The sequence below is a fragment of the Pseudopipra pipra genome, chromosome Z, assembly GCF_036250125.1.
Source record: "Pseudopipra pipra isolate bDixPip1 chromosome Z, bDixPip1.hap1, whole genome shotgun sequence".
NCBI classification, from domain to species: domain Eukaryota; kingdom Metazoa; phylum Chordata; class Aves; order Passeriformes; family Pipridae; genus Pseudopipra; species Pseudopipra pipra.
Genome location: NC_087581.1, coordinates 12,634,815 through 12,658,200, shown reverse-complemented (window position 1 = coordinate 12,658,200; position 23,386 = coordinate 12,634,815). Strand labels below are relative to the sequence as shown.

The window sequence follows — 23,386 nt, the reverse complement described above, 5'->3', positions numbered from 1 at the left end:
TTTGTGACCCATGCAGCAATCAAACACTGACATCAGTTTGTAGACATACATGTAAGCTGTCAGGCATTCCCAAAAAGGAGGGATTTGCCTTACATTTTGTTTTATTTGTCTATGTTTTTTATTAGTTATCAAAAGGAAGAGCCTTTGCAAAAAGTAAAGCCTAAATAAGATTTGCAAAAAAAGATTTCTGAAATGCTTTCCACTCAGTGCAAATATATACAGAATAAATACACTGAAGTACCATAAACAACATCGTAAAATATACTGATTCTAACATTAAATGGTTTCATTTTTAAGTCTGTTTAAATGTCAGCCCCAGAAGCTGAACACATAAATTTAGGAGCCAACTCTCTCCAGAATAAACACCATAATTGGAGAAAATAATTTCTAATTTCTGTTGTGAAGTTAACATATATTTAACATCCTAATCCAATGAATCTGTCTAATTTTAGAACTGTTTGTTCTTTTCTCCATTTTCTGCTGTTTCAATTAAGATTTATTCCAAATGCCAAATGGAATTACATAGGCGGTTTTCCATTGCATTCCACTGATCTGTGTTATTTAACTGCCTCTATTTCAAAAAAGTTCTGGGTTTACATATTGAGCTACACACTGTGTTTCTGTACCTCTTCATTTCTCCGTTACTCCATTTTCTTAGCAAATGTTTCACTCACTTGTGTTCCAAAACAGTTCTTTAACAATGCCAAATACTGACCAACTTTTAATGTCTTGTATGCTGCCGAAATCCTGTCAGTCAATAATGGTTTAATCTGGTGTTAAAAGATAGTACATCATATGGAAGATGCTTGTTAATTTCTGGAAAAGTTGACGGTTCAGTGATGAGCTAGAAATATGAATCCGTCATAACATTCAATATGTGAAATGACAAAAACACTAGGAGAGATGGAATCATAGGAAAAACCAACAACATATGTCCCTCCAGGAAAATAATAGCTTGAAAAATTGCTTAAAATAGTCTTCAAAATGGAAAAATTGTTTCTTTCTGGCAAAGCAAACTGCATTAGTTAAAAAAAAATAAAAAAGACAGCAAAATATTCAGACGGATTTTATGGGGAAACCTTTGCAATGCCAATAAAACCCCTTTTGCTTTGAAGTCAGATGCATGATTCAGTAAACGACTCATGTTAGCAATTAGAAAATGGTCATTTAGGGCCCTGATTTCTTTTGAGACAAGGAGGGTGAGGGTGGGGAAAGAGACACAATAAATCTTGAGAGGCTTAAAAGGAAGAGGAGGCTAAAGTGTGAACTTTTTATTTCAGCAACGGAAGCGAGAAATCAGTGATTCATTAAAGGAGGGAGAAAGACCTCCATGGAAGCTGGCAAAGAAGAAGGAAAAGGACCTAATTATGTCTCTTCCCTTTTTACTCTCTCTGACCAGCATATAATCTGCTTTTCCAGGGTCTGCCTGTAGTATATACTTCTTTCCAACCTCTCCACCCAACCCCTCCTCCAGCGGGGGGGAGGGGGAGATCTAGCAGGCAACAAGCTCCAGGTGGCTTTCTCAATCACTTCACTGCAAAAGAAATAAAATAAAACAAAACCCTCCACTAGCAAACAAGTTGGGGAGGTTGGGGGTTGTTTTTTGTTGTGTGGTTTTTGTTTGTTGGGTTTGTTTGTTTGTTTTGGGGGGGGTGGAGAGGGGATAAGAGTGAAGGAGGAGGGAAGCTTCCCTAGAGGGGATTGGTTCAGCTTGGAAGACAGGGAAATTAGTAAAGCATGAGTCTCCAAGCCATCCTGGTGGCCGGCGCTCCGAGGAGAAGAACGCTTTAGGAGCAATTAGCAGCGAGCTGAAGGCGGCGGCTGCAGTGGCCGCCGCAGCCCGGGAGGAAGCGAGGGCAGCTTCGCAGCAGGCACCGCTCGCTCCAGCTGCAAAAAGGTTTCAGATGTCCCACCGCTGCCTGACCCCCTGCAAATAAGGGCTGACCACCAGAGGCACATCCCACCTCTGACTTCTAATCGCTGACATTTAGGCTACAGCTTCCAACCTGTTTACAACCAAAAGGGGAGAGAAAGGAAAGGAAGGGCGGGGGGGGGGGACAAGTTGGGATTTCTCCCTCTCTTTCTCTGGATTTTTTTTTTTTTTTAATACTGTTCTGGAGAATTCAAAGCAAAACAAAGAAACTTCCTCCTCTGGGGTTGTCAGTGAGAAAAGGACGAGTTGTGCAACTGGTTTGGGTTTTGCAAAAAGACAAGAGGGTGGGGATCAGAAGAAGGTGCAAAGCCACAAAGTGTGAGTGTGTGTGTGTGTAAAGGTGTATATGTGAAAAAGCTATTCCGGCACCCCTCTCCGCTGGTTTTTATTTATTTTTGTTATTGTTGTTGTTGTTGACTTTGCTGTCATCTATTTTTCAGACCTTTCTGCATCTAAGATAGTGAAGAAAGGAGTGAGGAAGTGAACAAAATAACTCCTGGGAAGTCTCAAACAAGGTTGGGGAGTGTGTGTGTATGTGGGGGGGTGGGGAAGGGAAAAAGGAAAGAGGATTAACCACAGCAACACCACCCCCCCCCCAAAAAAAAAAAAACAAAACAAAAAAAAAACCAACACAACCAACAGCTCTTTTTTTCTGAGGGAGGACTCGAAGGATTAAAAGGCAGCAACTTCTGAGGCGATTTGTCCCCTGAGTTATGGATGTTGGTGCACTTACTTCAGGCCTGATCAGAGCTCAGAGGGATCTAACCAGAAGCAGCAACAACCGTCTCTCCACTTGCCTTTTACCAGGTTTTACCCTTCCAGTATGTTTCATTTGATAAGACATTTTCCAGCGCCCAGAGTTTCAGTACAATGTGCAAATGGATACTGACAAATGGTGCCTCAGCCTTTTCCCACCTGCCTTGTTGCTGCTTGCTGCTGCTCTTCTTGGTGTCTTCTGTGCCTGTCACCTGCCATGACCTCGGCCAGGACATGCTGTCCCCGGAGGCCACCAACTCTTCTTCATCATCATCCTCCTTCCCCTCGTCCTTCTCCTCTCCTTCCAGTGCGGGGAGACACGTGCGGAGCTACAATCACCTCCAAGGAGACGTGCGCAAGAGGAAGCTCTACTCTTACAACAAGTATTTTCTCAAGATCGAGAAGAACGGCAAGGTCAGCGGCACCAAGAAGGAGAACTGCCCCTTCAGTAAGTACAGCTCCGCCGCCGCGCCCCCCGGCGCGGCTGCCGCGGCCCCGGGCGCCCGAGCCCCCGGCTGAGGAGAAAAGGGAACGGACGGGAAGGGAGAGATGAGGCCGGGGAGGGGAGGGGGCGCGGGGCAGGGTAGGGTGGGCTCAGCTCGGCTCTGCCGGGACGCCGCTCCCCGCCAGCCCGCGTATCTGCGGGTCTTTCCAGTTACATTTGTCTTGCAAATGGCCTCGGCTGAGCACCGTTTAGGTTCTCCGCCCGGCCGAAGAACAAATTAGAAAGATTTGGAAGGAAGCAGTGCAGAGTGTGTGTGTGTGGGGGAACCGAGGGGGGGGGGCATTGTCTCCTGAATCTGAAAATCATTATCTCCTGTCATTAAAATGACTTGGAACAATTAATCGATGGCTCCCACGCACACACACGCGCCCGCCTCTCTCCCCGACCCGCACAACAGCCGCCTGCTCTGCGCTCCCTCCTCCCCGAGCCCTGGGCGGGGTTGTTTGTCCCTGCGGGCCGGGGTCTTGCCCGTGTGCCCTCCCCGCCGCGGGGGCGCCCGGCCGCGCTGGGAGCCGGTGCGCGGCCGCGCTGCCGCCCCCGGGGATGGGGAGGCGGTGCTGCGCTGCGCCCCGCGGCAGCCGGGCTGCTGCGCCGCTATACGCTACTCGCTCCATTGTAAACATCTGGGATTGCCTTCCCACAGACCTCACACGCGTTTCATTGTCCTTTTCTTTCTCTCTTTCTCTTTTTGTTTTTTAAGAAATAATCTCAGAGCAAAAGTCATATGGTTGTCTCCGTAGCTGAAGTTTTGAGCTTTTCTGTAGTACTAATTAGGGGTTTAGTAATAGAATGCTTCTTGTAATGTATTTTTGGCGGTTAGTGCTAGAAATGTAAACTTCATTTAGTTTTCCTGCCTGTGCAATCTCAAATTGAAGTAACTGTAGTAAATCACAATATATTGCATTGTAGCTCTTAAGTGCCTATATCCCACTATAGGAACATGCTGAGAAAGTAAGTTCTGTTATGCAACTCTTGGAGGAAACAGACTTTCTTTATTGGTGAAGAACACACTTTGGTTCTTGGGTTGTTTTACATAAATCTGGATAAACCTGGGAATAAATCTTCTGTTAAATTAAAACAACTGAAAGTGATTTAAGGAGATCCCTTGTTAACTAATGTATAAAATATGGAGTACTTCAGCAGGTTGCCGTGACGTATGATAGATACTGCCTTTAACTCAGCTGTATTTCTAGTAAATATTCATATTATAGGCTTGCAAACAATGAGAAAAAGGCTGCAATGCCATATGTCACTGCTTCATTTGCTCCACCTTGCAACTTCATTCTTTATCATGCTCTCTAATGTTTGTAAAAGCTTTATGTGTGAAAGCAGGTGACTCTTATGGCCTCCCTCTGTGTATTTCATAGAAAGGCAAATTCTTGAAAAACACAGCTGTAAGGAAGGCTTGACTTTTATGAATTTGTGTGGAATGAGGTACTAGCACTGTATTTCTTAGATTACCTTTGGGTTTGGAGGAGAACAGCATTTTCATTCCCCTAAAATGGGATTATGAAAGCTTTGTGTGCATCTTTGAGAACATCAAATTCTTTTATGCAGAGTACTGCTGCCAAAAAAACTATAAGGTGCCCAGTCTGACAGCGGTGTACTCAGAAGTAACTACTCATCTGAGCAGTCCCACTTAGCTAGCAGAACTGTTCAGTGAGTAAACTTGTATACATGCATGAACTTCTGCAAGATCTTGCCAAGAAGAGGTGGAATACACTGAAGTGCATATATACATCTTCCTACCATTTCAGTCTACATGCAAAAATAACCCCCTGCAACTATGGGAGAGGGGATGTGTGGTGTGTCCTGGTTTTGCAGGCCGTATATGAGAAAGAGAATTGGCCTTCTCAGTGATGTCATGGTTGTTGTCACATTTGCAGAGTATCTGCTGAAAAGAGAAGAATATAATTTGTTTCATATAAAAACAAAACAATGCCTTTATTATACATAATTTTATCTTATTGCTGAGGATTATGTGCAGTGATGAAAGGATTCCCATCATCTTAAAACTTGCAGCTTGTGTACTGCACTTATATCACAAAGTCAGATCTAGTGTACAACATCTTTCAATACAAAACAATTACAATCTGGTTGGCAGAAGTCGGAGTTTTATGTTGGTCATTAATAGTCATTGTAATATGCAGTGTGAAATTGTGTTTTCTGTAAAAGCTCATAGTCTAAGACCAATTAAAAATATATTTATTGTGCCTTTATTCAAGGATGTTTGTGTAGCAAAATGTTGCAAGTGCATCACTAAATCTATGCTTTTCATAACTTCATGTGTAGAGATCCCATCATAATACTGCTGTAGTTCCAAGCTGAACTGGTTCCATGCAAATATACGATTTATTTTTCATATGGTCCAAAATAAGTAGTGACACGTGAATAGCTTTCTGCCATGCATAGAATTAGCCAGATAGGCCACTAAATTGTATCCTGTTTCACATTACAGACTATTTAATCTCTATTATGAGTTTCTGTCCCCAAAACCATGTTTTTCTAAACATATAAAAGTGACTACTGACACACAAGACTGAAGTATTCTAATTTGGAGGCTAATTTCCTCATATGCTAATGTTTAAAATCAGTTTATGCTGAAGTAAAGCCTTATCAGTAAGTCTGTAAGATCGTTCTATGTTGTGTAATTAAACAACAGCTTTCATGGCTCACTGCCAATTAAGCATGGTCAAGTAAGAAGAACAGTTAGAGAAAGTCAGAATAAACATTCAGAAAACAGAATTCAGCCTCCAGCCTTCAAATGGCTCAAGCAGCATTCTTAGAGTTGCTCTATAAATATTGTGTAGAGTGCACTGAATTAAAGTTTACTCTGGCCAATGTATTTCTACTTGATTGCTTTGAATTATTCTGTCACCCACCACAAAGGTGGCTCCTGATTGTTTTGTCAGAAGGCTGGGGGAACTTGCAGCATTTGGCATAGTTGGAGGAAGTCTATCACTGGATAGAAGTAGGACACAGTTTAGTTTTTGTTTTCTTGTTCCTTATATCTGGAAGCTGGTCCTCAAAATGCAACTATTAGTTTGTCCTACAGCACCACAGCTGTGAAGTCCCTTGCCCCTGTTCTTGACAGAGCTATTTATATGCACAAATAAAGAGAGCTGTAGTGCTTTCTGGAGACTTACATACTAGTTTGGGGAAAAACAAATCCAAAAATCCTCCAATGAGCTTTCACAAAAGCTTTCACTATAGCTTGAACCCTGGGACCACCAAAAGAAGCTTAAACCATATATGAAGATTCGGAGGGAACTCATATGCAGATTCTGATTTCACTTGCACCCAGACAGCTCTTTCTTGATTGAAGATAGTAAAATTCTTTGGGATTAATGGTGGCTTGAACTAGCTATGATAAGCTAGTTAAAGAAAACTAGATAGTGTTTCTGAGTGCTATACTATATTCAATTGACTTTTAATGCAATTGTTAATAGTACTATGAAGCACACAGACTTCAGATTTACAGAACAGACCTTATTAGCTGAAGAACAGTAACAAAATATATAGTGCTTAATTAGCAGCAGCTACCTGCAGTCTGTGGAGGGAGTTCTGCCCGAGCAAACTCAACATCAGGCCATTACTTAGGTATGCGTTTAGGGAGTGAAATCTGTGTCACTGAGCCTGCATATTAGTGGGAAGAATTGCTGGAGCGATTCCTGCGGGCTTTGGACCAAGCAGTGCTATGCAGAACCTACGGTAGATGGCGGCACAGCCACTGCCTGGTGTTACCTCTGCTCAAAGGAGGTGGACATGAAGGGTTTGAACCCTCAACTGCATAAGCTAATTTAGCTCAAGCAAAGCCAAAAGGGCTTACACCAGCAGATATTCTAATAATTGGCCTTCTGAGCATCCCAAGTGGACTAATCCAAGCAGCGCAAAAACACAGCATTTGCAGACTAAGAATGTTTACCAGGGGAGCTAGCAAGAAATAATTAGCTATTTCCCACGAGCTTACCTATTCCAGGCTTTTCTTCTGACTATGCAATTATCTTTTCTATTAAGCTTTATGAACTGCTGAAGTCCCTGATGGTCTTTGGTTTTGCTTTAGTTAGCGTGGGATCAGCTTAACAACGAAGTAAGTAAAAGCAGGAAAGTTCTGAGCCTCATTCTGTAGCCCAAAACATTGTAAACAACCACTTTAATTGCTATAAGTGCTAAACACTACTAATGAGGATTTTGTGTGCATACATACATGATTGATAAATAGATATTTGTAGTACATATTGGGTTATATACAGAAAATTAGCATTAAATGTGTTTTGATTCAGTATACTCAGTTTGATACTCAGTTTTTTGATCATACTTCAGGTGCAACAAAATAATAAAGAGTGATATACCTTGGCCTCAGCTATGAAGCTCCAAGCAGATTAGAATAATTGGTAAAATATGTTATTTTACTACTGAACATTTTGTAAGCTAACTGTTTGCAATTATTGACTCCTCATCATATGGTATTTGTAAATTAATGTGAGAACTTTTCACTGGTTTTCTAAAGACTGATGAGCAGGCATATGTGTTTTGTTGTTTTACTCTCCACAGAGTTCTGTTTTATTGTTTTACCAAAGAAAATACTTAAAATATGAAGTAATACTGTTTTAGTGTAGTAATTTAAAATTTAGGCTCTTCACTGTGAAATATATAAGTTCTTATGGAGATGATTTCTCACTTTTTTCTTTTTTTTTTCTTTTTTTTCTCCCCCCCCCCCCCCCCGAACTCGTATAATTTATAACAGCAGTATAAAACCATAGGCACTTAGGATTTATGAATGTGGAAAGAATTGTACTATTTAATGTCTACATGACGCTCTCCTGTTACCCTTGCTGCATTCCTGCCTTGTGGACCCTCCATGCTGATACTGTAGTCCTAACATAAATCTGTTCAAAATACATTGTTCTAAGAAGTCTTTTTGTCTTCATAAATCTAACTTATGGCCACTTAGGGGAAAAAAAAAAAAAGAGAAATATAAAGAGAGGGACAGCTGGAAGTTTGTTCTTGAAACATGAGAAGAAAGAAAACAAGGGGCATATAGGCTCCTAGATGCCATGCTTCTGTTTTAGTGGCAGGGTTCACAGGTAGTGGCTCGGTCAAAACTTCCCTTGAAGATGGCATTAGCTGAGTGAGCATTATAGAATGTGCTTACACTTCTGAAACATCTTGGATGCATTCACTCACAGGTTAAGATCCTCTGTTTTGAAATAAGGCATTTTAAGATGACTTTCAGATGTCTTTGAGCTGTGTGTGTGAATAGGGGCCTTTTCACTTCAAATGAGAGTCAGTTCAGATCCTGCAATAGGGGAGTTTTCATTTATTTCACAGAGTTTTTCATTTTGGAAAAAGAAGAACCCTTCTGTGAGCAAATCTTGTGAAACTATATGTCTTAAGTTAAAAACAGCCTATATGAACACAGGGCAACAACTCATGTTGTGGATTACTGACTTTTCCTCTGAGAAAGTAATGTGATTGCACAAGGAAGATTCTGAATAAGGGGGAGAGAAGTATTTGTAAACAATATTGTATTTCTGTTCATAGCTTTAATATTGGGCTGATAGGAATAGTGTCAGCAATGCAGAGAAATGACTCAGTCAGAAATTACTCAGTTAATTCCTTCTTGGCATTAACATGACATAATGAAACATTGTTTTCTGTTTTCTGGACAGCTCTTACAGTCTCTTCTTCTCCAAAGTTGCACCAGGTTGAAATTTCTGTTTGCTCCTTTTGAACACTTGCTACCACTGCTTGCGGTTGCAATTAGACACTGAACTACCTTATTCTGGGGCTTATCATTTAAGAGCTCTTCTTCACATTGAACAGCACAAATAGTTTGAATGTTTATCAGCATTGCCAACTAGTGTCAGCTTGTTGAGGCTGCATAGATAAATAGCCTTTGCTTGCTTTGGACTACGAGTACCAAATTACCAGATCAGAAGTGGAGGATGCATTTAGTTAACCTTAGCACGTGTTTGTTTCTCAGTAGGTAGGTATGCTGGTGCTGCTAGTCTGACTGTTTGTACTTGTCAAACAAATTTTTCTTCTTTTGTTTTGACAACTTACTTTGATGCAATATTTTACTATCTTGCTGCCTTTCATTGCTCAGGTGCTTTACAGTGAAAAATAATCAATGGTGCATGCAAAGGATCCTTTCTGAGCTCTGCTAATTGCTTCTGTTTCTTGTGTCAATTTGCTGTAAAATATCTCTGTTGGTTAGAACACAGTAAAAAGGAGACAGGAAACACTGTTTCATGAAGTTTTGAAAAGTCAGCCTGGGAAAGCTCTTTGTGTTTATGAAGAGAATTAAAATCTTCACGGGTAGGAGTCAGGAGGAAGTGGCTTAATCTTTAATCACTGAATGGTTATTGAAACCGAATTCGTTAGCTGAGCAGATTATTAAAAGTGATTATGCTGCTTCATGAGTACAGTGCAATAAATGGAAGTTTCAGGGGAAAGAAATAGTTACAAGTGAGCCAAGTCACACACCAAATAGTGGCTTTAAAGGCACTCTTTTTAAATTAGGTCACTTGTGTTCTTTCTTTGAACATTCAGTTCTAATTGCAACAGTAAATCAAAGAATACACTCAAAGTAGATTCCCATGTAAGGTGGACAACTGGACAGTGCCTTTTTACTGCTACTAACACGTGCATCCAATTACTGGGTTGATATACTCACAATGTCAGTTGTAAAGCATTCACCTATTTTATGGTTAGCCTAAAGAATTATTAGCCTGTCCCCTTTCACATTTACCTCTAAATAATCTGTCAGTAGTGTATATCTTCTACAGTTAAAGAGGAATTTTCACACACATCTAAGAAAAAAGGAAATGTTGAAACTACACCAAATACTGTTATTGCTTTTCTCTTTCCTCTTTCCATAATTTTTGGTGTTGTGCAAAAGAAGAAAAGGTTAGAGATACTAGAACCATGAATGATTGTGAATGTTATATAAAAATAAAGATCAGATATTTCATAAACCTTGATTTAGGAAAGCAATATGATGCCTACTCCTTTCATAGTGGAAAACACATGTGAAGGACAATAAGCTTAGTTGGTTTTTGCAGTTCTTGACTCCTCTTTCTACATGAGTAGCAGAAGTGAAAATGGGGGCGGGGGGTGAGGGGGATGAGGAATCCCATTGGTTTTCTTTTTTCTGCCACTGATATTAGAGGTTCAAACATTGCATGGAAATAAATGAAATATAAAGGGGTTTTTTTAGGTTCCTGATGCACAGCTGTGCAGCTGTAGTCAGCGTGTGTGGGAGTTGGGGAGGGTATGCTGAAGCATTTTGGAAGGATTCAGGATGTTATTTAATTGGAATTAAGGCATGGTGTTAAGTGGAGCCTGGGTATAAATCAATGATATTGTGCCTGCATTAGAGGAAGTGGGTGGGAAGTGTGACAAGTACCAGAGCAGCACCAGAAAGGATGACAAGAAAGAAATAGAGGCAGCATGTGTCATGAGTGGGAGAGAAGCAGGGAGGGGGGGGAACATGTCTTACCCACTTTGGCAGCTGTGAACTGCCAGCGATGTTGAATTGTCCTGTCTGATCTCATTGTATCATCTGTTTGCTCACAGATTGAAACTATGAAATCATTAAGATGCCTTTTGAATTTCTGTAACGGTGTGTGTTTGGTGTTGTGATATAAACTTCCAACTCCCAATTTCGTTGTGTCATCTCTGGCCCTATTCTGTCCATACTATTTGGTACATGTTCTAGAGTTCTCTTCTTCACATTACCCTTTTCAAGAGGATTAATAACCTGCTTTATTCCTAATATCAAAGTCAGTATGGACTACTTGCAAGCAGAAGGATTGGCAAACTTGCCCTTGAAAGTAATAAGCAATTTGAAACAGCCACAAGCTCTTGGTGGTTTGTTTGTTTGTTTTTTCTTAAAATTTTCCCTGTGATAATACCATGCACTGTATTTGTTGTGAGAAACATATACCTGAAGGACATCAACACTCTAGAATGCTAAGTGGTTTAATTTTTGAAGGATGGAATAGGGTGGGCGTAATGGTTTGGTCTAGGCCTCTTCCTGGCAACCAGGTCGAAACTAAGGAAGTACCTATGTCCCAATATTCCATGCTATTCTTTACATAAGTAGGAATATAAATAGAAGTTGGAGGAAGTTGGTTGGCCAGATCTCTTCTAGCAAAGTTGGAGACAGCAGGTTCCCTGCAGCCGGTCTCGCTCGTGTGGGAGTGAGGCCTGTGAGGCCTGTTGTTTTTCCTATTTGAGAGGAGAGATTTGGTGGAGTGGCTTTTGTTTTCCTAAGGAAAGTATTAAGATTTTGGTTTGATAGTTCTTTGTTGGTTGTGTATGTCTATTGTTCTGTTTTTTGGGGGATGTTGGGGGTTTCTTTCTAATGTGTATATAGTTTTGTAATTGTATAAACATGTAAATACATATATATATTGCTTTAGGTCTCTTATTTTGGTTCTTTTGGGGGTTTTTTCCTTCCCTTTGCTTCCCATGTGTTCATAGACAAAAAGGGGGGGAAGGGCTTTTGCTGTGGTGTTGGGCACTTGGCAAGGAACCAAGTCCAGGCTGCCACAGTGGGATAGAATATTTTTGTAACTGATATGTTTAATGTTAAAAAATATGTCATATTCTGTAAGCTTATCTTCAAGATTTGAAGTAGTTACAAGTTTGTTAGTACAAAATATATGTGTGCACAGATATGTATGCTCTATAAAGATGACTTCATTTAATGCGAAGTGGATTTTATAGGACTGCGGTGTTAGAGTCTTCTTTTCATAAATTTCTGTGACACTTTAGGAAATGCTAAAATTCCTGATCTTGAAACAATCTCTTAACTTCAACAGAACAAAGCTTTTTTCTCTGTGTTTCCCAGACACTTATTTTTTCCCTATGGTTTTTCCTGGATGTAAACATTAAAGTATAAACCGTGCCATAGAACCATATAATATTCTGACTTGTAAGGTTCTCACAAGGATTATTGTGTTCAACTCCTGATTCTGCACAGGATAATCTGGAAGTCAATCTGGAAGTACCTTTCTTATCCATATGAATTATCTTAGTACCTGTGGCATGTGTCTGTTGGAGGCAAGGTAATCAAAACCTTCCCCTGAACTGTAACCTTGGCTCATGGCTTGACTCTGCCCTTCTTCCCTGTCTCAGGGAAAGCAGAGTGGTGCATGCAGCTCCCATTCTGATGACAGGACACCTTTCCTTTGTCAAAACATTGTGCTAATAACTGCAACACAGAAGTTCTGTGCTCACTGAGGATCTGTAACTGAAAAGAAGCAGCGGAAGAGTCTAGAGCTAACCTCATGAGCCAAGCTGGGGTAGCTTGCTGTTAGTCTGCTTCAAGGTCTAGGCTGATTGCTCAGCTGTCTCTTCAGATGCTGAAAATATAACCTACCATACAAGATACATGGGTGGGTTTGGTGCTACCCTTACAAGTTGCTGGGTCATTCATCAGTATGTACTTTGGCTGAATGGCTGAGCTGAGGCACCACCATGTGTAAACTGGAGCAAAAAGTTATCACAAGCTGAGTTTCACTAGGTGTTCTGAGTTACAAATCATTGCAAACACTTCAAATTTTCACTTTATGTGGTTCTGACAGAAATAGCTTAGATAGCATGTAAGAAATGGAAGGAAATAATGATTGTTTTAGCTTCTTAGAGGTGAAGATGCTGCTGAAAGCACGTGTGCAAGTACAATGATTCTTATGAATAGTAACATTTAATGTCACGTCTGATAGCTTTTATTCATAGAACAGCATCACCTCTGCTTCCAAACACTCATGAGCACACATAAGCACTGACTAACTTCTTAGTGCAATGAGTAGTTTAAACCACTTAGGCAGCTAATATGAAATTTAGTAAGGTTAGCCCTGAAGCCCAAAAATGGATTCAATTTAAGAAGTTTTGCTGCTCCTCTTGGATTTTATTTTGTGGGCATCCCTAGTCCTAGGCCAAGAATGATGAAGGAGATGTTGAGATCATGCAGACTGGTAATTCTCTCCATCCTGACAATGATGCTTCCTATTCCCAACATACAACAGGAGATACTGCAGGCCAGGGAAAGGGTGACAGTGCAAAAAAAAAAGTAAAAATCTGTGCTCCAGATACTATGAATGCATCATTTCTTTCACAGCTTCATGTGCCTGAAGAACCTGGGAAGTGGTAATTGGAGCCCAGCCTGTACATCCTGTGGCATTTAGAATGTATAGCAGCCATACATTAGTATGATACTTCGTTTTCTCATGTGACATAAACCACTCAAGAACAGTGACTTCTAATTGTTTCAAATTGTATATTAAGGAGATACAAGACTGTATATTCAGTTGTATATTAAGGAGATACAAGACTGAGCCCACTGACATTTTAAGATCACTGTATGGAAGACAGATTACTATTGGTAAACGCAGTTTATATAGTGTCTTGCTATAGGGTTTTGGATGAGAAAATGCTTTTCATCTGAATGAAACATGTCACAGAACATATTTCTATATGCTCTCTAAACTGCTCAGTTTAGTTTGCAACTAAATTACTTGGGAAAGAAAAGGTCTAACACCAAGTATCCTTATTGAAGAGCTTGTAGGGTATTTGAACTTTAGAAAGATTATTAATTGCTATGATGGATTTTTTTAATCAAGACTGAAACATATACAGGCTGGAATAATGAAGTAGGATTGTGGGAAATAAAGGTTCACATCCTTCACCATGTGCTCTGAAGATAATCTGGGAATAAGGGGAGTTGGGGGAATCTTGGGAGTTCCTCATGATCCTCCTGGTGATTATCAACTAACACAGAAGAGGAATCTGCTTAAAGGTAGAGGGTAAAAGGCTGGACAATTTGGCATAAGGATAGTCTGCGTGAATTAAATTTTTAGTATAGGAAGTGCCATAAAGTAATAGGAAATACCAGGCTTTATATATTTGTTATTCATTGTACCTCAGAATTTCTAAGAGTGGGTATTTGAGTCTAATTTCTCTTTGTCTCTTTGCTGCTTATAAAATGAGGCTAGCAATATTTCCTACATGAGCAAGGGTGTTATGAAAGCAAATTATTTGTGAAACGCACTAGTAACAGTGTGATGAGTGCCAGCAAAAAAAAGTCCACCCAGAGAGTAATAATTCTTTTTTTATTGAAAGGTTTGGATATAAGAAACAGCAAGGGCAGTTTTGTCCTCTTATAGGACAGGTAAGAATAGGCTACTTCTTAACTCTAGCAGACTTAGCTGTTTGTCTTTTGACTGGAAAAAAATATTTAAAAAAAAAAATTATTCTATAGCTCTTCTTGCAAGCATTCTGTCAAGATTGCTCAACAGATTTGTTGCATAGCATAAAACAAAAGTTAATGGCAAAATAGCTCCTAACCAAATAGCATGGGTGGAGCACAAATTGGATCTTGTCAAGCTGAGCTCTAGATCTGATTCTACTGCATGAAATTATAATCACAAGCAACGTCAAAATTTCTTTTGCTTTGAAGTTATGAACATTAGGATGTTTTAGCTCAAGGTTCTCTATAGTTTCCATGACTAAACAGTTAAAATATAATTGTTATTTCACTCCTTACTGTAAGACCTATCAGTCAAAGAAATTTGAGCATGATAGCCACCTAATATTTATTGTATTAATATATTATGCGGTTTTGGGAGTGCCTTAATTTCCCTGAAATGCTGTCAATGCATTGGAGTTAACATATTGAAATTATTTGTTTGGGTTTTTTATTTTCTATCATTTCTTTAAATTAATGGTACTTCCCCTTTAGTGTCACAGACATTATTCTCTCAGTTTAATTTATTACAATTACTTTTACATGTCACAACTTTGCTTTGAAATGACAGCCATCGAAGTTAATGTCTTTTCAACTTTAGTGAAAACACTTATAATGAGGCTGACACTTGGCTCATGTGGTATTAATCTGGTCTCTTGGTCATTTCTTCAGTTTCTCCTGCTGCGGTCAGCTCTCAAAAAGACATATCTGCAGCTGGGGAGTACATAAGATTAACTTCCGCCTCTCTGTGGCTTCTTGCCTCAGACCACACACCAAATAATTCCTCAAAGCATTATCCAGATTTGCTCAAAATTCGCCATGCTTGCTTTATTCCTTCAGTTCTGCCACACATGTATTTGTGGACTCTGCTTACAGCTGATTCTGCTTATGAAACAGGAAGCATTTTGCAAAGATGAGGCTTTAGAGACAAATGCTATTATAAAGTATCTATAATAACTTTACTGTAGAACTGTTTTTTGGTTTTGTTAATTTTATAGATGTACACAGTAGACCATAAAGGTCAGCAAGACCTAACCTTTTTGTTTCCAACTGTACTCAGGGCATAACAAAGACTGATACAGCTTTTAAGTACAGACAGAATCATAGTAATTCCCTTGTCCAAAATGAAATTTTTTAAAAAAGAAAACCACAGTGCTTATATTCAGGAAGAACTGTAGTGCTGTCAACTATTAAATTCAATGATGCTACAAAAAAAATGCCACTGTGCAGATGGAGGAAGTGTTAGTCAGCTCTCTTATCCAGGGACCTCCAAACTTTAATCACGATTTAAAATCCTTTAAAAGGGAGTCACAGGTGTGGGATGTACATAGCTGTGCTCACACACCAGTGCAGACTCAAGAAGTATCTAATGATTAGCAGGAAGACCAGTAGAGAAAAACATCTAATGCTTTCCATTACCTTGTGCTTCTTGCAAGAATTTGTAGCTGAGGTTACTCGACACTTCTCGTTAAGTCCATAATAGGGAGGGGAATGTAATTTTGTTGTTTGAGTAAACTTCAGTCTGGCATTTGTTTAGTGCTCATATTGTTGGGTTTTCAGCTAAATATTTTTTTCATTCTGGTTTCAGAATCTTTCTACTTTCCAAAGAGCCTGTTATATATATATATATATGTGTGTGTGTATATATATATTATATATATATATAATTTATATATGTGTTTGTGTGCCAAGCTATAGAAGTTCTATGTGCAAAACTCTCTTTACAGATAGACTAATAATGCAAGAGTAGATTGCATGACAGGGCAACTAATGTAGCACATAAGATGAAGTTTCCAAAGAATCTGTGGGGGTCCTGACTGAAGAGCACACATTTTGCCCCCAACACAAGAAAGCCATTTACCTATTGGAATGAGTCCAGAGGAGAGTTATTAAGTTGATTGCAGGGCTGGAACATCTCTTGAGAATAAGTAGAAATCTGTGTCATTATTGCACTAATTAGACACATTAATGTCTTCAGAAGGACCATAGCGTATGCTTTACCTAGCAAAGGATGACAAATGTTAGTCTTCTGCATATCTAATAACAATTTTGGAGTTTAGTCAATTAAAGAACTTATCTGTTCTCTTGTTCCAATGGTAATGAGCCCTAGTCAGCATGACCTTGTAATAGAGTCTTTTTGCTGTTGCTTTTTTGTTGGTTTTTTTTGCATTCCTTATCCAAGCGGTAGATTTGTTTTCTGATTTTGAAGGAGAGCTGATACCAGTCATTTGTCACAAGCCACTAAAAGTGTCAAAATCTTACAGCAGGCCCTTGGTGGCTTGTTAATCTCTCCTTTTTTACCCCCTCCTTCTTTAAAGGAAACAGACACTAATTCACTTAAGCATAATGAGAGCCATGCTTGCCATATAGTCTACTTGGTCCTACCAGCCCAAGTAAAATCTCTCTTGTTTCTTCACATCCTTTTCTTGGCTCCAACAATTAAACACAAAGCTGAAAAGCACAGGCAGAGCTATTTCATATGGCAAATGAAAAATGGAGGCTGCCATTTTCATAACAGGAAAATATACAAGTGTGCTTTTCCTTTGTACCCCCCCATCCTTCTAAATTATCATCAGCAACGTGCAAAAGATAAACCTCTATTTTAAATAGGGAGACCAGATGTATGTTTAACCTCTCACCCTCATTTTTCTAACTGGCTTCCATTACGAACAAAAAGTTAATATATTCTAAACAAAAATAACTGATATGGTAAGGTGAACTTTTCAACTGGGTAAGAGTTCTTTAGAAAAAGACAGAATTACAGAGTCCTGTGTTAGGCCAACAGACTGTTCTACTGTAGCAATATTCAGAACAATAACTCCATGGTTACTTTCGATAAGTCCTGGCTGAAATTTTGTTGAGTTGCAGCAAAAACAAAATAACAAGTGCTTAAATTCTCATGTGTCACAGAAAAAACTGGAAATGTGCTATAGATCTTAGGCTTACTATTCAGTGCTAGAATTTTTCACCTCTGCAGACATTCACCAGCCAAAACTTGAAATATGGCTATGTTATTTTCCTCTTCTTCAGAGACTGGGACTGAGGCAGAGAGTTCAAAGACCCGGATTTTCTCCTTTATCTTTATTCAAGCTTATTCCAACATAAATCCCTAGCCTGGTGATTCTACTCTGTTCTTTATTTTGTGTTCACAATACAAAGGATGACATACTTTTTCTTAATAGAAATGGGAATTGAAGGATAAAGGGTAATACTATTCATTTTGTATAGTAGAGGATGTCTCCAACATAGATGTACATGTAGGACAGATTAAATGACAAATATAACACTACTTAGAGATACAGAAAGTGGAAGAACAGTCCACAGAAGTGATTGACTAGAAACAATAGACAATTCTATCCAACGACAGAGGTTTTGGAAAGTGTCCTCTTGTCTACTCTTGGTAAAAATGCCCATCAGCCAGTGGAGTAAATAAAGTTGTCAATGTTTGACATTAAGATGTTCTTAATGAGCAAAGTTAGGAGCTGCATGTAGCCCATAAGGTATCCTTTGGAAGAGTTTGGGAACTGAGTTTATTTTATCAGGAAAGATAAATGTTTAAAATGTCATTAATGTATTCACTACAGATACCATCTGTAGAGGGCCTATCCTTTTGAAAGTACACAGTCTGAAAACCAGCAGATTTTGCATATGGATTCTAAATTCGTAGGTTTAATTGCTTCCTTCTCCTACTGTTAAGTTTGTACGGACGAGTTAGTGTTTAGGAGATATTTGATAGAAGAAAATATATTCACATAGGAACCAAAGAAAAATGCCTACAGATAGACAAGGGAAACAGACCTGAAAAAGAGACTGCTGCAATCAGGGAATCAGGGCCAGAAGTGAGTAAGTAGAGGAGAAGCCCTCCAGCCACTTGTTCTGATCCTCAGCTGGAGGTTACTAAATCTCACCAGCTCATGTTAGCATTTCAAAACTTCCCCCAGGAGAAATCACACATCTTAGCTTTACTGGCATAAATACAAGATTTCAGCCATTCTGGATGATATTACCTAAAGCAAATGTACACTGGAGTGGTCAGAGAGCAGCTAAGCTCCATCTGTAGAAATCACATAAAGAGTGGCTGGTATGCATTTTTTTTTTCCTTTAGGCACGATTCATAAAAGGCATGCAGGATATTTTAGAACAGAAAAAAAAAAAGGAAAGGGAGTGTTAAAAGAGTGACATTTGAAATAAAATTACCAAAATCATGTAGACTCTGAACAGAGAGGACGGAGTTTTGACCCTCTACAGAATCTCAGATCTCAGTTTTATGCATTCCTAGTATTTCTCTGAAAATGGCAAAGTAGTCAATTTATTCTCACTGTGATTTCAATTTCTCTCAAGAACATATTTTCAACACCTCATAAAAGTAATAATACCACCTTAGAACCTAGTCTAGGAGTAAATACGAGTTGATTTTATGAGTTGTGCCAATCCTGGAAAAAGTTGCAGATGTCAGCTTTACAGAAGGCTGAAATAGCCAAGGAAAAGGTCAGTTGTGAGATAAAAAAGAAAAGGAAATTCAAAAATAATTATTTTTGCTGCAAGATGCAATGGGGAGACAAGAGCACTCTGCATTCCCACAATAAGCTCATTTTTCTGTACCTCCAACTACTGTAGAAACTCTTGTCTTCACAGTGTCTGCATGAATATCAAAGGCAAACCCATACTGGAACCATTCCTACTGGATACCTTCAGCAGATAGTTTCTATGGAACAGTAGCCTATGCACAGTATCAGTGGCATCTTTACCACACTTCCAGAACACATTGTCTTAGACAAGATGGGCATTCCCAGATGGCCTCTCCCGCCTACAAACATCTGTTTGTGGCAGTTTGGGAATTGCAGATAGGTGGGAAATGGTTTGTGGCTCTTGGCCTAAAATAGAGAAGTTCTGCAAAGCCATATAATAGGTAACCAGTGAACTTACCATATGAAAAAACAGTCTTTACTTATCTTCCCCTGACTTCTTGTAACATCAGTTTTTGGTGGATCACTTCAAAGTAACCAGACAGGCCTTGTGTCCCAGGATCAGGAAGGAAACAGCATTGCTGTGTGATTTATGATGAGTGGGGAGCTATGTTGCAGGCAGAGCCTTGCAATAGGCATTTTTTACACTGCTTGGTGTGTGTTTGTTAGTTAAAAATGTGTCAAATCACAGGAAAGCAGGACAAAAGAAAACCTCATGGCAGCTCTCATACTCTAATACTGTTATCACCAGTGTTCATTTTTTAAATTTATTCAGAAGTTTAACAAATTCAATTAACACCAGATAGGTTTGCTCACCATACCCCTTAGCTATAGGCTGTTCCACAGTCTCACTCCTCTAAGGGCTACAAATAATTCTTATTTTCAACCAAAATACTGTCATCAGGACAAGAGCCTCAGGCTGTGCCAGGGGAGGTTCAGTTTGGACATCAGGAAGAATTTCTTCACTGAAATGTTGGTTAAGCATTGCAATGGGCTTTGCAAAGGGATGTTGGAGTAACCAAGCCTGGAAGTGTTCAGGAAATGGCTGGGTGCAGCACTTAGTGCCATGGTTAGTTGACAAGGTGTTTGGTCAAAGCTTGGACTCAATGATCTTGGAGGTCTTTTCTAACCTTAATGATTCTATGATTTTGTGATAATCAGCAGTGCTCTTTCAGTTCTTTTGCTCAAGTAGTGTCTTTAACTGACCCAAAGCTTTTATTCTTTACAGTTTACTACTGCAGCGTAAATGTAGAGGGCAGTTGTATTCTCCCCTTTTTTTTATCCTCTGTTAAACTTAATACACTAAGTTCATTGCTAAACAGAGAACAGCGTGCTAAGACACAGCCCACTATCTTCCTATGGGTTCTGAATGTGAAGAAATGTAGCTACGTCCACATAGGCTGATAAGCTATGCATGGTGGAGCATAGAAATTCCTGTGTGGCACCCTGGAAACAGCTGCCTTGCTTTCCAGACCATGGTTTAATAGCTTTTCTGGGGCAGTTTAATTTGAAGCATTTCTTACTGGTCTGATGGTTGGATCTGTCTAGACATGCTCTTTCCTTATAAGATAATGCTTTCATTCTGCTGTGTTCCAAGAACTGCTTCTATGTACCTTAAGATCTTAAACTAGAACTGTCCACCATGTCCAAAACCTAAAAGAGGAATACCAAGATTGCCAAAACTAGTAAACCTCCAAACCAGACCTCACTCCTGCCAATGACTGCTGTCTGCCCAATTAGTAAAATAAGTATAGACAATAGAAATGGGCCTGGTTTACAGTGTGTTTGACAGGGTAAAATGTTGAAAATGTTGAATTACTCTGTCAAGACTGATGATCCGAATATGGCTAATGTAGACAAAGGTGAATTTAAGACATTTATCATGTAATATTTTACTCTAATTGATTTGCATATAAGACCTCTTGAAATTTGAAAGGAGAATGTTGGGTTATGAGTGTTTTGGGGAAGGAACTTATTTTCCCTACTTTCTTAAATATGTTGAAATGCCAGAGCATTTTCCAATTAGAGTGAATATGAAATATTGAGAAAGACTTTCTTACAAAATGAAAGTCTAAAATAATGTCAGTCTAGATAAAGCATGACATTTTCTGGGAATTAGTTAAAAATATGTCATGAAAACTGTCCAAATTGAATTTATGTTTTTTTACTATAGTAAGTTTAACAAGATTTTTCTCTTTCTTTTAGAAATATAAAAAATTATTTTATTATAATATTTAGGAAGTTGAATTTAAAATTTGGTTGAAGCCCATTACTTCTATGGGGAAATGCAATTAAATTAGTGATATTTTCAAATGAAATAACATTTGCTCATAAAAGTTACCTGTAGCTTAGTAATTCAAAAAAAGGAAAGAATTGGAGAACGAGCAAATAAATCCTCAGAAGATAGTTGTAGTGTTCTTTGCCAAAATAATCAAGCTTTTCACTACTGACATGACGGTAAAGGTAGAGAATGACTGTGTTGTGTTTTTCACAGGCCTGCGTCCAAGTTTTTGATTCAGGCAAGAAGTTTGACAGTTTATAAAATGTCTGAGTTAGTACTTGAAGCTCAAGGCACTGAAGCCTGTACGACTGCAGGAATAGACAGTTCCAGGCAGTGAATAGTAGCTTCAGTCCCTCAGAGTTATTGAATTAGAAATACTAGAGAATTGCGACATATACCCATAACGGCTTAACACTGTGCACGAAACTGTTGATCTTCTTGAAAAATCCTGCCCATGGATAATTCTCTGTGGCTGTGTGTTTGCATTTGACATGACACAGGTCTCTTGCTTCTATGTTGATGAGGGGAGAAAATAATGTGTTGACAATTGTGGGTTTTTTCATGTTGTGACAAATCTTTTCAATATAGTGTTTCCTGAAGCCCTTAGGTATAGTTTCACCTGTTTCTGTCACTCTAAGATGGATATATCAAACAAAGCTAATCTTAGTCCTCCCCTGATGCATCAAGATGTCACAGAAGAAGCGTGGACTGTTTCAGCTGATATATGGAGTTAATGGGCACCACATGACTTTTTTTTTTTTTTTTCTGTTTTCCTTTTCTTTTACTGTCTGTACATCTGGCTTTAATCAGTGACTTCTCTGTGAAATGTTTCAATTGTGCCTGAACAAACTCTTTGCTCTTCTCTGATATGGACCTGTGGATTATAGGTGAGACTACATTAAGAGGCTGCAGAGGTTAATTACGCCTGAAAGTTTCCAGTACTCTCCACATCAGTTGACACTCTCAGCACACTACATAAACTGTCTGGGAGAAACTATCGTTAGCAAAGCATGAGAACTGCACTTGTCCTGTCCCCACACTTGCATTTCAAAGCCTTCATACATGCTTGTACATTTTGCATATGTCAGTCATGCATTCAAATAAATTTGTAGGTCAGCTGCACATCCTCTGTGTGATATTTCTTTCATATATACATGCAAAGATTCCTGCCTATCCTACAAACATTTGACAGCTAAACAGACATTTCTAAAACCTTTCTTTTTATTTAATGTACCTAATCTTTCTTTTTTAATAAAAGCTTGAAGTAAATTTGATAGAACATCTGCATATATTGTACTTGTTTGAGGTTCTGTGAGGGTATTCTTCCAGTTTAAGCAATATTTTTTCTCTCTTCTATATTTAGCCAAAGACTAAATTTTATTGGTGAAATAGTAATACTGATTAAACAGAAGTGTTGTCAAGATTGCAGTGTAAACATGCTGATAAATCATTGCTCTCTTTTTAATAGAATTCATGTAGGTGTTAGGTTGAAAACAGAAAGCATAAGGTTTTCAAACAAATGCAGTCCTCAGGACAATCATGTCTCCTATAAGATTACTTTATTACAGACCAAACTCCAATGAAATCAGTTATCTGCAATACAAAACAAAGAAATGAAAAGGCAAGTAACTGCTTCCCTTTATCTCGTTACAATATTTTCTTACATTCCAACACCATTTTCTTTACTCCTTTTGAAGAGAAGAGGCAGCTTTACGCTTTGGAGTGTGCAGGAACAAGTTGAGGAAGGGTTGGAAGGTCAGCCAGTGAGCTCAAAGTGTGGCAATTCACTTCTATCTCACCTCATTCCTGCTTCTTCAGAGCAGCAGCACAATAATCTTTTAAATCTGTTTGATATGGCTCGTATGGTTGAAGCAACTTCGACACTGCTTGCATAGGAGCTGTCTTGAATTTGCCTATGTGAGATCACAGAAGGAAAGAATGATAGGACACTCAAGGAATTCTCCAGGTTGCTAGATTTAATTACCAGAATTCCTAAGGAATTCTTTTGTACCAAAAATAATTGGATCATCATTTTTTTAAGTGGATTAGATACAAAAATATAATGTGAAACAGCCATTATGGTGAAATATGATGTGGGACATTTTTAGCAGTCAAAATGTGCTTAGAAATGTATAACAAATGCCAACATGATACTGTGAATTGTGAAAAGAAAAAGACATGAGTTCTGCTG

The 23,386-nt window shown here is 38.9% G+C and overlaps 1 protein-coding gene across 3 annotated transcripts in view; it reads left to right on the top strand.

The window, feature by feature from the left end:
* Positions 1-1,724: 1,724 nt before the first annotated feature.
* The window catches only part of FGF10 (fibroblast growth factor 10), a 65,707-nt gene continuing 44,045 nt past the window's right edge, over positions 1,725-23,386 (top strand). The window contains exons 1-2 of one of the 3 annotated variants that reach the window (XM_064642964.1): positions 1,725-1,897; positions 2,374-3,137. In XM_064642964.1, coding sequence (XP_064499034.1) covers positions 2,804-3,137 — 334 coding nt within the window. In that variant the 5' untranslated portion in view covers positions 1,725-1,897; positions 2,374-2,803. Of the gene's footprint in view, positions 3,138-23,386 lie in introns of all 3 variants that reach the window. The other 2 variants (XM_064642966.1, XM_064642965.1) reach the window with 2 other exon arrangements.